Below are 13,771 nucleotides of genomic sequence, written 5' to 3' on the forward strand. Positions count from 1 at the left end.
ATGTAGAAGGCTTTTCAATAAAAAAACTGATAAATAAAAAAAAGTTTAAAAAACAATTCAAAAAAAGTAAAACTTTTTTTACAAAAATTAATTTTCTATTTGAACGGCATATGTTTATATGTAAAAGCTCAGATTAAAAAAAAAAAAATTTCTATGTAAAATGATTTTTATATGTAAAATTAGTGCTTCTCCAGATTCCCCTTTTTTTGTGATTCCCCAATGAATTCACCCCACATCCGTAACATGCTTTCAGAATCACACCTCTTTTAACGTAGACCAAAATAAAAAAAAAATACACACCATCCACAAAAATAATAAACGAAGTATAACATTTTATAACGTGGATTCCCTAAATTTGAAAAGCAAGTCCACAAGCATACATAAAAAATCCTATTGACCCGATCCGTAGACATAATTTTTGTAAAATATTTTAAGCTCACAATTATTAAAATCTTATTTCTAAAAAGATATTAAACACTCAAATTACTAAAACTTAAATTTTAAAATTACTAAAAAAACATCAAAGTATTTCTAAAAAGATATTAAAAACTAAAATTGCTAAAACTTAAATTTTAAAATTATTAAAAAACATAAAAGTTTAAGATTTTAAATATAAATAAAATAAAAAACAATTATTTTATTTTCAATAATTGTAGCTAAAGAATGGGAACTGCGTGCTGTCTACGGAATAGGAAGTGTAGCTAAAGAATGGGAACTGGGTACTCTCTACGGAATAGGAAGACTAAGTCTATCTTTATCTTATCTAAACAAAACAACAATTTAAAACACACGTATATTTCAATTGTTTTGGCTGTTTGTTGCTGAATCAAATATGGCTCCAATACATGGCTGGTCTTCCTCCCTTTAAATGATCATTCCCTCCCTCATGTTTCAAGTATCTTTAATCTCCAATACTCCCTCATGTTGCCTCCAAAGGCTCTCTTATTTCCCTCTTCCTTCAGTAACCACAATAATATGAATTTTGTTAGCTTCTTGATTATACTCATCCTCCTCTTCCCCACACTTGCAGATGCAGATTGCAACCCTGATGAGAAAGAGTCCCTCTTGTCCTTCCCAACCTCAACTGGTCTTCTACCAAAGATTGCTGCTCATGGGCTGGAATCTCTTGTGATGACAAAAGATATCGGGTCATCCGGTTATCCATCCCTGATAGAGCCCTTCGCGGTGTCATCCCTTCTTCTCTTCAAAATCTCACCTCTCTCTCTTTCCTCAACCTGTCTTGTAATTTCCTTTCTGGTCCCATCCCTGACGGACTTTTCTCCTCTTTCAACAACCTGCACACCATTGACTTGAGCTATAATAGGCTTTCTGGACACTTACCTCACACCTGGCCTCCTACCCTTCAAGTGCTCAATCTCTCCAGCAATCATTTCGATGGGACAATTCAAACTACCAATCTCCAGTCGTTTCAAAGCATGATCACTCTTGATGTTAGCAATAACAGCTTCACAGGCACTATTCCTCCTTCTGTATGTTCCAATTCACCGGCTTTAGTCAACCTTGATTTTTTCTTTGAACCACTTCACTGGAAATATCCCCCAAGGGTTCGGTGCCTGTTCAAACCTTGTGGTTTTGAGCCTGGGTTCTAACAGACTCACAGGACAGATCCCAACTGATATCAGTTGTGCTCTATCTCTGCAACATTTGTTATTACAGGGAAATTATCTTATGGGAAAGATTGATGAAAGCATTACAAACCTCACAAACCTTAGGAGTCTTGTCTTGTCTGATAACATGTTGTCCGGTTCCATCCCTCGTAATATCGGGAAGCTATCATTGTTGGAGAAATTGGAACTTGACGCTAATCTTCTCAATGGAATGCTACCTTTGTCATTGGTGAATTGCACGAAGCTTCAACTTCTTATCTTGAGGTTCAACTCTTTAGGTGGCAGGCTTTCCGATTTTGATTTCTCCGGTTTCAGTCAACTCACCAAAGTTGACCTCAACAGAAATCTATTCAGCGGGGTGCTACCTAAAAGCCTTTTCTCATGCAAATCACTTACCGCCATTCGGCTAGCAAGAAATAAACTAGTGGGGGAAATCTCACCTGACATACTTGAACTGCCATCACTGTCCTTTCTCTCGCTTTCAAACAATACCTTCAAGAATCTCAGTCAAGCATTGAATATTCTTAGACGTCATGAGAAACTCACCACTCTCCTCCTCTCTGAAATCATAATCTCTTCACATCCTACAAGTATTAGGGTTCATTATGTAATTAGTTAATAGTAAGTTTTATTAGAATTAGATTAGTGATAGAAGTGCGGGGACTAGATGCGACAAAAAGAAAGTTAGTAACCTACATGTTTGGAACGACACATCCAAAGGGACGTACCCCTTCAAGTTTGGCGGCAACAGGAAACAAGAAACACAGGACGTGACTTTTCAAGAAGACACAACTCTTCATCTTCGATTGAGAGCCACAAGATCAAAAGACGCAACTGTTCGTGAAGAGACACGTCTATTGGATTCGCACCTCTTCGATAAGTATAAATAGGGTTAGATTTTCTATTGTAAAAACATTCTCTCATTCAATTCAATTGTACATACATATTCACGATTCGTATTCTTTCAATCAAGGTTAGTTTGTGTTTATTTCGTTCATTGTGTTTTTCATTATTCGTTATCAAGATTCTGGGCAACAGTGGTATCAGAGCCTAGGGCTCAAATTCGTTTTGGAAAACAATCATCAGGCGGGTGGTTGAATTCCCCTAACAATTCTAATCACGCAGGAGGCGTCGATTAGGTTGTTTTTTTGTTAAGTTTTAACATCAATCGCATCAAGCGGGTACGATTGTTGTTCGTTCACAATCGTTCATCAGGAGGGTGTTCGATTTTTTATCTGATCATGATCATCACTGAGGGTGTTCAGATTCTGAGTTTTTTTGTTTAATTCAAATCACGGCAAGAGGCTACGATTCGGGTTAAGAAGACGGAAGCAAATCTGAGAAGTTTGTATTCCGGTTTTGAAGAAGCAATCGCAAATCTGAGAAGTTTGGGTTGTTTGAAATTTGCAAAAGACACAAAATCTGAGAAGTTTTGTGATATCAAAGCATCAAGAGGGTGTTCGGTTGAGAAGTTTAGTCGCAAATCAAGCGGGTTTGGGGCTGATTTTTTTTTTTGGTTTGTGTTTAGAGAGTCGCGAATCAAGAAGAAAGAAAAAAAAACGCAGCCAAGAGGGTTGTTAAGAAAAGTCAGAAAACCGTGCGGAGAATCACGATAAGAGAAGTCGGTCAGTTCGCAAATTCCAGGTTCTACGTTCTATTTTTCTGGAATTTATATAAGGTTTAGAAATTGATTTGATTCCACGTTCGAAAGTTAGTGTGAATTTTTGGAATCATAGACTTGGGTTTTAGGAGAAAACCAAAGTTTAGAAAGTGAAAATTGTTGGAAATGAAATTATGGCGGATTCAGGAGGAGCCTCTCTGTCAAACGCGGTAGTAATTAAAGAGGGTAGTTCGTTCTCCCAGTTTCAGTGTCCTATCTTAAAGTCTACAAACTATACGGTATGGGCAATCCGTATAAAAACCATTTTGAGGGCAAACGGATTATGGGAAATGATAGAACCAAAAGAAAATACGCAAGCGGATGAAAAGAAGGATATGATGGCGACCGCTTATTTATTTCAAGCACTACCGGAAGATATGATAATACAAGTTGCAAGTTGCAAGAGTGCAAAAGAAATTTGGGATGCATTAAAGACTAGGCACGTCGGTGCAGATCGAGTGCAAAAGGCACGTCTTCAAACGCTCAAAACAGAGTTTGAGATGTTAAAGATGAAGGAGGAAGACACTATCGATTCGTTCACTGCAAGACTAAATAGCATTGTCACGAGGGCAAGTGGTCTTGGATCAACTTTTGATCAACCAACTTTAGTACGGAAACTTCTGAATTCTGTACCAAAAAGGTTCGTTCAAATTGTTGCAACCATTGAACAATTCGCTGATTTGGAAACAACGACGCTAGACGAGACAATTGGAAGATTGAAAGCCTATGAAGAAAGGACCGGTTTAGTGGATGAAAACCCGGTATATAATCAAGAGAAACTTATGTATACGCAACGCGACAAGAACTATGGTCGTGGAAGGCGTTTTGGGAAGAATGGACAAGGAAGGTTCAACTCATCGCAAGACAAATGGCGTGATGGAAAGTTCAAACAAGAAGATGATGATGAAGATTCATCACATGATGCTTACAAGAGTAGAAGCAACCAAAGGAAGTTCAGGAAGGATTTAAGCAAGATTAAATGCTACAATTGCCAAAAGTTTGGTCATTATGCCTCAGATTGTCATTGTCCTGAATCAAACCAAAGAGAAGCAGAATCAAATCTCATGCAAGAAGACGAGGAACCAACTCTCCTAATGGCAATCAAAGAAGACTGCAATGATCTACTTCAACAAGCACATAATGGCAAGCAAGACATGGAGAAGGATCAAGGTGCAACTTAAGGATGTTCAAGATTAGGGGGGTGAATGAAATCATAATCTCTTCACATCCTATAAGTATTAGGGTTCATTATGTAATTAGTTAATAGTTAGTTTTATTAGAATTAGATTAGTGATAGAAGTGCGGGGACTAGATGCGACAAAAAGAAAGTTAGTAACCTACATGTTTGGAACGACACATCCAAAGGGACGTACCCCTTAAAGTTTGGCAGCAACAGGAAACAAGAAACACAGGACGTGACTTTTCAAGAAGACATAACTCTTCATCTTCGATTGAGAGCCACAAGATCAAAAGACACAACTGTTCGTGAAGAGACACGTCTATTGGATTCGCACCTCTTCGATAAGTATAAATAGGGTTAGATTTTCTATTGTAAAAACATTCTCTCATTCAATTCACTTGTACATACATATTCACGATTCGTATTCTTTCAATCAAGGTTAGTTTGTGTTTATTTCGTTCATTGTGTTTTTCATTATTCGTTATCAAGATTCTGGGCAACAGTGGTATCAGAGCCTAGGGCTCAAATTCGTTTTGGAAAACAATCATCAGGCGGGTGGTTGAATTCCCCTAACAATTCTAATCACGCAGGAGGCGTCGATTAGGTTGTTTTTTTGTTAAGTTTTAACATCAATCGCATCAAGCGGGTATGATTGTTGTTCGTTCATAATCGTTCATTAGGAGGGTGTTCGATTTTTTATCTGATCATCACTGAGGGTGTTCAGATTCTGAGTTTTTTTGTTTAATTCAAATCACGGCAAGAGGCTACGATTCGGGTTAAGAAGACGGAAGCAAATCTGAGAAGTTTGTATTCCGGTTTTGAAGAAGCAATCGCAAATCTGAGAAGTTTGGGTTGTTTGAAATTTGCAAAAGACACAAAATCTAAGAAGTTTTGTGATATCAAAGCATCAAGATGGTGTTCGGTTGAGAAGTTTAGTCGCAAATCAAGCGGGTTTGGGGCTGATTTTTTTTTGGTTTGTGTTTAGAGAGTCGCGAATCAAGAAGAAAGAAAAAAAAAACGCAGCCAAGAGGGTTGTTAAGAAAAGTCAGAAAACCGTGCGGAGAATCACGATAAGAGAAGTCGGTCAGTTCGCAAATTCCAGGTTCTACGTTCTATTTTTCTGGAATTTATATAAGGTTTAGAAATTGATTTGATTCCACGTTCGAAAGTTAGTGTGAATTTTTGGAATCATAGACTTCGGTTTTAGGAGAAAACCAAAGTTTAGAAAGTGAAAATTGTTGGAAAAGAAATTATGGCGGATTCAGGAGGAGCCTCTCTGTCAAACGCGGTAGTAATTAAAGAGGGTAGTTCGTTCTCCCAGTTTCAGTGTCCTATCTTAAAGTCTACAAACTATACGGTATGGGCAATCCATATAAAAACCATTTTGAGGGCAAACGGATTATGGGAAATGATAGAACCAAAAGAAAATACGCAAGCGGATGAAAAGAAGGATATGATGGCGACCGCTTATTTATTTCAAGCACTACCGGAAGATATGATAATACAAGTTGCAAGTTGCAAGAGTGCAAAAGAAATTTGGGATGCATTAAAGACTAGGCACGTCGGTGCAGATCGAGTGCAAAAGGCACGTCTTCAAACGCTCAAAACAGAGTTTGAGATGTTAAAGATGAAGGAGGAAGACACTATCGATTCGTTCACTGCAAGACTAAATAGCATTGTCACGAGGGCAAGTGGTCTTGGATCAACTTTTGATCAACCAACTTTAGTACGGAAACTTCTGAATTCTGTACCAAAAAGGTTCGTTCAAATTGTTGCAACCATTGAACAATTCGCTGATTTGGAAACAACGACGCTAGACGAGACAATTGGAAGATTGAAAGCCTATGAAGAAAGGACCGGTTTGGTGGATGAAAACCCGGTATATAATCAAGAGAAACTTATGTATACGCGACGCGACAAGAACTATGGTCGTGGAAGGCGTTTTGGGAAGAATGGACAAGGAAGGTTCAACTCATCGCAAGACAAATGGCGTGATGGAAAGTTCAAAACAAGAAGATGATGATGAAGATTCATCACATGATGCTTACAAGAGTAGAAGCAACCAAAGGAAGTTCAGGAAGGATTTAAGCAAGATTAAATGCTACAATTGCCAAAAGTTTGGTCATTATGCCTCAGATTGTCATTGTCCTGAATCAAACCAAAGAGAAGCAGAATCAAATCTCATGCAAGAAGACGAGGAACCAACTCTCCTAATGGCAATCAAATAAGACTGCAATGATCTACTTCAACAAGCACATAATGGCAAGCAAGACATGGAGAAGGATCAAGGTGCAACTTAAGGATGTTCAAGATTAGGGGGTGAATGAAATCATAATCTCTTCACATCCTATAAGTATTAGGGTTCATTATGTAATTAGTTAATAGTTAGTTTTATTAGAATTAGATTAGTGATAGAAGTGCGGGGACTAGATGCGACAAAAAGAAAGTTAGTAACCTACATGTTTGGAACGACACATCCAAAGGGACGTACCCCTTAAAGTTTGGCAGCAACAGGAAACAAGAAACACAGGACGTGACTTTTCAAGAAGACACAACTCTTCATCTTCGATTGAGAGCCACAAGATCAAAAGACGCAACTGTTCGTGAAGAGACACGTCTATTGGATTCGCACATCTTCGATAAGTATAAATAGGGTTAGATTTTCTATTGTAAAAACATTCTCTCATTCAATTCACTTGTACATACATTTTCACGATTCGTATTCTTTCAATCAAGGTTAGTTTGTGTTTATTTCGTTCATTGTGTTTTTCATTATTCGTTATCAAGATTCTGGGCAACAGTGGTATCAGAGCCTAGGGCTCAAATTCGTTTTGGAAAACAATCATCAGGCGGGTGGTTGAATTCCCCTAACAATTCTAATCACGCAGGAGGCGTCGATTAGGTTGTTTTTTTTAAATTTTAACATCAATCGCATCAAGCGGGTATGATTGTTGTTCGTTCATAATCGTTCATCAGGAGGGTGTTCGATTTTTATCTGATCATCGCTGAGGGTGTTCAGATTCTGAGTTTTTTTGTTTAATTCAAATCACGGCAAGAGGCTACGATTCGGGTTAAGAAGACGGAAGCAAATCTGAGAAGTTTGTATTCCGGTTTTGAAGAAGCAATCGCAAATCTGAGAAGTTTGGGTTGTTTGAAATTTGCAAAAGACACAAAATCTGAGAAGTTTTGTGATATCAAAGCATCAAGAGGGTGTTCGGTTGAGAAGTTTAGTCGCAAATCAAGCGGGTTTGGGGCTGATTTTTTTTGGTTTGTGTTTAGAGAGTCGCGAATCAAGAAGAAAGGAAAAAAACGCAGCCAAGAGGGTTGTTAAGAAAAGTCAGAAAACCGTGCGGAGAATCACGATAAGAGAAGTCGGTCAGTTCGCAAATTCCAGGTTCTACGTTCTATTTTTCTGGAATTTATATAAGGTTTAGAAATTGATTTGATTCCACGTTCGAAAGTTAGTGTGAATTTTTGGAATCATAGACTTCGGTTTTAGGAGAAAACCAAAGTTTAGAAAGTGAAAATTGTTGGAAAAGAAATTATGGCGGATTCAGGAGGTGCCTCTCTGTCAAACGCGGTAGTAATTAAAGAGGGTAGTTCGTTCTCCCAGTTTCAGTGTCCTATCTTAAAGTCTACAAACTATACGGAATGGGCAATCCGTATAAAAACCATTTTGAGGGCAAACGGATTATGGGAAATGATAGAACCAAAAGAAAATACGCAAGCGGATGAAAAGAAGGATATGATGGCGACCGCTTATTTATTTCAAGCACTACCGGAAGATATGATAATACAAGTTGCAAGTTGCAAGAGTGCAAAAGAAATTTGGGATGCATTAAAGACTAGGCACGTCGGTGCAGATCGAGTGCAAAAGGCACGTCTTCAAACGCTCAAAACAGAGTTTGAGATGTTAAAGATGAAGGAGGAAGACACTATCGATTCGTTCACTGCAAGACTAAATAGCATTGTCACGAGGGCAAGTGGTCTTGGATCAACTTTTGATCAACCAACTTTAGTACGGAAACTTCTGAATTCTGTACCAAAAAGGTTCGTTCAAATTGTTGCAACCATTGAACAATTCGCTGATTTGGAAACAACGACGCTAGACGAGACAATTGGAAGATTGAAAGCCTATGAAGAAAGGACCGGTTTGGTGGATGAAAACCCGGTATATAATCAAGAGAAACTTATGTATACGCGACGCGACAAGAACTATGGTTGTGGAAGGCGTTTTGGGAAGAATGGACAAGGAAGGTTCAACTCATCGCAAGACAAATGGCGTGATGGAAAGTTCAAACAAGAAGATGATGATGAAGATTCATCACATGATGCTTACAAGAGTAGAAGCAACCAAAGGAAGTTCAGGAAGGATTTAAGCAAGATTAAATGCTACAATTGCCAAAAGTTTGGTCATTATGCCTCAGATTGTCCTGAATCAAACCAAAGAGAAGCAGAACCAAATCTCATGCAAGAAGACGAGGAACCAACTCTCCTAATGGCAATCAAAGAAGACTGCAATGATCTACTTCAACAAGCACATAATGGCAAGCAAGACATGGAGAAGGATCAAGGTGCAACTTAAGGATGTTCAAGATTAGGGGGGTGAATGAAATCATAATCTCTTCACATCCTATAAGTATTAGGGTTCATTATGTAATTAGTTAATAGTTAGTTTTATTAGAATTAGATTAGTGATAGAAGTGCGGGGACTAGATGCGACAAAAAGAAAGTTAGTAACCTACATGTTTGGAACGACACATCCAAAGGGACGTACCCCTTCAAGTTTGGCGGCAACAGGAAACAAGAAACACAGGACGTGACTTTTCAAGAAGACACAACTCTTCATCTTCGATTGAGAGCCACAAGATCAAAAGACGCAACTGTTCGTGAAGAGACACGTCTATTGGATTCGCACCTCTTCGATAAGTATAAATAGGGTTAGATTTTCTATTGTAAAAACATTCTCTCATTCAATTCACTTGTACATACATATTCACGGTTCGTATTCTTTCAACCAAGGTTAGTTTGTGTTTATTTCGTTCATTGTGTTTTTCATTATTCGTTATCAAGATTCTGGGCAACATTCTCTTACAATTTCATTAACGAAACACTACCTGCTTCAGGAATTTCAGGGTTTCAAGAGCTTAAGGTCCTGGGACTCTGTGGTTGCAGGTTGTTTGGTCAAATTCCAATTTGGCTGATGTCACTAACGAACCTTGAGCATATCAGCCTCGATGGAAATAACATCAATGGCAAAATTCCTGGATGGTTACAATATCTTCCAAATCTATTTTATCTTGATTTATCTAACAATTTACTCTCAGGAGGTTTGCCTGTAGAGCTTACTAGACTTCCAGCACTTGCAACACATCAAGTTCTGGATCAAGTAAAAAATGATAAATTTGAATTACCTATGTTTAATGTAAATGGGTCCAATTGGCAGTATAATTGTCTAGCCTCCTTCCGCCCTATGCTGGACCTTTCTCACAATAACCTGAGTGGAGACATACCAATTGAGATTGGCAATATGAAGTCTATTCAAAAACTTGATCTGAGTAATAACTATTTCTCTGGCACCATTCCGAGTTCAATTTCAAACCTCACAAATCTGGAAAGACTAGAGCTCTCTCACAATCTTTTATCTGGTGAGATCCCAACGTCCCTTACAAGCTTGAACTTTTTGTCTTCTTTCAATGTTGCATACAACAATCTGCAAGGTTCAGTACCAACCGGGCGCCAATTTGACACCTTTTCAAACGAAAGTTACCAAGGCAATCCACGATTATGTGGTCCCCCCATGCTAAAGTCTTGTAGCAAGCGATCAGATCCTCCTTCTCCTCTTTAGGACATAAGAAAGGCCTTGACACGGAAATGATCGTTGGACCACTCCTCGGGTTTTGTTTTGGATTTGGGATCATTCTCTCATGTCAATTACACTGCATGCTGTCAGAAAGAACGATTCTCCCTAGACGGATCCATAGGTACTTCATATGGGCATGATGTCCTTTACTTCCACAGCAACAGTAGATGTCGCCAAGGATGCAGGTGGAGTCGTATTGTTCCTTATTAGACTAAGTGTTATAGTATACGGACTAATGTGTAATATGGTTTTCTATATAAGCACCTCTTATGTAACCCTGATGGCATCATCACAATCTAATACAATTACCAAGTTTATGGTTCCAAAATAATGCAAAAGACCAAAAGCATCTCACTATAACTGATGTCTTGAAAACACCAGGGTTTTTCAGTCAAGCAAACATCATTGGTTGCACATAATCTCACATAGTTTTTCTTCTTGGTAATTTTGCTTTTTTTTTATTTGTGGAAAGGAATGATTAGTTGATGATTGTGTATTAATGTATAAAGAGATACATCTCAACTATAACAATTTGAAAGGAAAATGGAAATCTATTTATTTTAACATGGAATAAGACTGGGCCTGCAGGGTTGCTAATGTCATCTGGGTGATATTATTTAAGGTCACATGATTCTTCCATAAAAAAAATGATGCCAGGCCTGCTCCTGATTATGAGCAAGAAAAGCAAGACGCAACAGTCGTCTGTGTGGTTAAAGCTTCACATTGGTATGGAAAAAATTGTATGCGTCACTTCATTCTGCTGGTACTTCACTACAAGAATGGCCCACATTTAGCGGCGACACCTTTAGCAGCGACAGGCCAGCTGTCGCCGCTATTGGTCGATCCGCGTCAAACCCATTCCCCAGCCGTTGATCAGTATTCTGATCTAATGGTTGGGGATTCAAGAAGCAATACCGGCGACAGGAAACAATTAATAGCGGCGACACGGTGTCTCCGCTAAAGGTTTGTGTCAGACTTTAATCCCTAGCCACAGAAATCTTATCCTCTTTAACCCTAGTTAGCACAGTAGCGGCGACACATAAGTCAATAGCGGCGACAGGTTGTCGCCGGTATTGATCTTTCCGTAAAAGCACATACAGCGCCATTTTCTTCCCTTCTCCTTCATTTTCCCCCCAAAACTCAGCGAACCACCGCCGTAGAACCGCGTTTTTTGCCCAAATCGGAGAGTTTAACTTTGTTTTTCTTAAATCTCTTCTCTATTTTGTTATTTACATGTTATAGGCTTTAATCTTTGCTCGTTTTTGTGTATATTTGTGTTTATGGAAGAATATTCGGATCACCACCATCTCTTCTCCGGTCACCACCGAAACTTCTCCGGCACCACCTCGTCTCAGCGGTCTTAGTCTACTTGAAACCTGAAAAAAACGGTTAGTTTTATATGTATTTTTTTTAAAGTTTAGAAATTCTATAATTTTTTGTTTAGGATGTAAATATGTTGGTGAAAATGTGTATGTTAGTATGTATAATTTTGACGATTTATGTTAGTATGTATAATTCTAAAATGTGTATGTTAGTATGTATAATTTTTAGTTTAGGATGTAAATATGTTTAGAGATTGTATAATTTTTAGTTTAGGATGTAAATATGTTTAGAAATTGTATAATTTTTAGTTTAGGATGTAAATTGTATTATTTTTAGTTTAGAAATTGTATAATTTTTAGTTTAGGATGTAAATAAGTGTATGAATGAATGTATGTATGTAGGTGTATGTTAGTATGTTGGTGAAAAATGTGCATGTTAGTATGTATCTTTGTATAAAGTATGCAAATGTGTATGTCAAATGTATAATGTAGGTGTATTTAAAAAAAATGAGTATATGAAACTCTATTTATTTGTGTATTTAGGTGTATGTAAGCATGTATGTGGGTATGTAAGTGTATGAATGAATGTATTTATGTAGGTGTATGTTAGTATGTTGGTGAAAAATGTGTATGTTAGTATGTATGTTTGTATAAAGTATGCAAATGTGTATGTAAGGATGAATGTTTGTATGTCAAATGTATAATGTAGGTGTATTTGGAGAAAATGAGTATATGAAAGTCTATGTATTTGTGTATGTAGGTGTATGTAAGCATGTATTTGGGTATGTAAGTGTATGAATGAATGTATGTATGTAGGTGTAAGTGTATAAATTTTATGGTTTTGATCAAAATGTGTGTTTGTTTATGTGTAGGTTTGAAAAAAATGTTAAAGTTTGATAATTTGTATATTTGTGTTTCGGTTTTAAAACATTTATATTTAAATTTGACAAATATATATTAGTTAGGAAATGCCCTCTTTATATTAAAATCATCATTTAAAACATAACGAACATAGAAAATACCCGCCAAAATTGAAATCATCATTTCAAACATAACGAGCTAAGAAAACACCCAATCGAAATTGAAATCATGATTTAAAACATAACATTCCGCCCAAAATTTAAAACAATCATTAAGAACATAACAAGCTTAAAAAATTGTGCCCGTGTTTGAATTAATCATTTTAAACATAGCGAGCTTAGAAATACCCGCCCGAAATTGATTTAGAAATTAATTTCGGGTTGTCCCCGTTTATCTTGGGACTGCTTTTCGAATACTTTATCTCATTTAGGATGTGAATGTGTATTACATGATTGTTTGTTTAAGAAGGATTCGGTTGTCATTTTCTCTTTGCTCCTCGGGTATATATATCATTACATATATACTTGGGAGCTAAGAGGAAATGCTGCCGAATTTTTCTTAAACAAACAATCATGTAATACACATTCACATATGAGATAAAATGCTCAAAAAGTGGGTTTAGCAGCCTACCCTTGTCTTGTTAATCCTAAATTAGATTTTCTTTCAGTTGCATAATCCCTATCGATAAAAGTTGGATTGATTCCCCACGTCATTCAACTCACTACAAGCAAGGACTCGAGTCATTTATCGAGATGTGTGAAAGAGTGATAAAAAACCACGATGAAGTTAGATGTCCGTGTACCAAATGTAAAAATTCCGGCTTAAAAACTATGGCAGAAATGAAATACCATTTGCGTATTAACAGTTTTTGGAAGGAATACACGAAGTGGACCTATCACAGGGACACGACTCCAATTGCAGAAGTAAACGATGTTGCGCCACAAGACGGTATGGTAAACGTTATTGAAGACATTAGGGGGGGAGCGTATGGAAGAAGATACATACCTTAACCAAGAGAACTCGAATGGAGATGGTAGCGGTGCTGTTGATGATTTTGAAGACCTGGTGAAGGAAGTTGAAACAGAATTATATCCTGGTTGTACCAAGTTTTCTTCTATCGAATTTTTAGCAAAGCTTATGAATATAAAGGATACGTACCATTTTCAAAATGAAGGAGTAGATCGACTCCTCTCGTTGTTGCGAGAGTCAATGCCAGAAGGCAACAAGATTCCCCCTTCGTATTATGTAGCTAAGAAT

At 37.4% G+C, this 13,771-nt stretch overlaps 1 protein-coding gene across 1 annotated transcript; it reads left to right on the plus strand.

The window, feature by feature from the left end:
• Positions 1-890: 890 nt before the first annotated feature.
• Positions 891-10,316, plus strand: LOC110875196 (receptor-like protein 2). Its single transcript, XM_035976810.1, has 2 exons — positions 891-2,191; positions 9,562-10,316. The coding sequence occupies exons 1-2, from the start codon at positions 1,690-1,692 to the stop codon at positions 10,314-10,316; spliced, it is 1,257 nt and encodes a 418-aa protein (XP_035832703.1). The 5' UTR covers positions 891-1,689.
• The last annotated feature ends 3,455 nt before the right edge of the window (positions 10,317-13,771 follow it).

Source organism: Helianthus annuus, chromosome 9 (assembly GCF_002127325.2).
Source record: "Helianthus annuus cultivar XRQ/B chromosome 9, HanXRQr2.0-SUNRISE, whole genome shotgun sequence".
Lineage (NCBI taxonomy): Eukaryota > Viridiplantae > Streptophyta > Magnoliopsida > Asterales > Asteraceae > Helianthus > Helianthus annuus.

Bases quoted from the DNA above. Each gene is read 5' to 3' on its own strand.
- LOC110875196 (XM_035976810.1), top strand. From the start codon at position 1,690: ATGGGAAAGATTGATGAAAGCATTACAAACCTCACAAACCTTAGGAGT. The intron at 2,192-9,561 runs AAATCATAATCT...CAACATTCTCTT, and splicing joins CACCACTCTCCTCCTCTCTG to ACAATTTCATTAACGAAACA.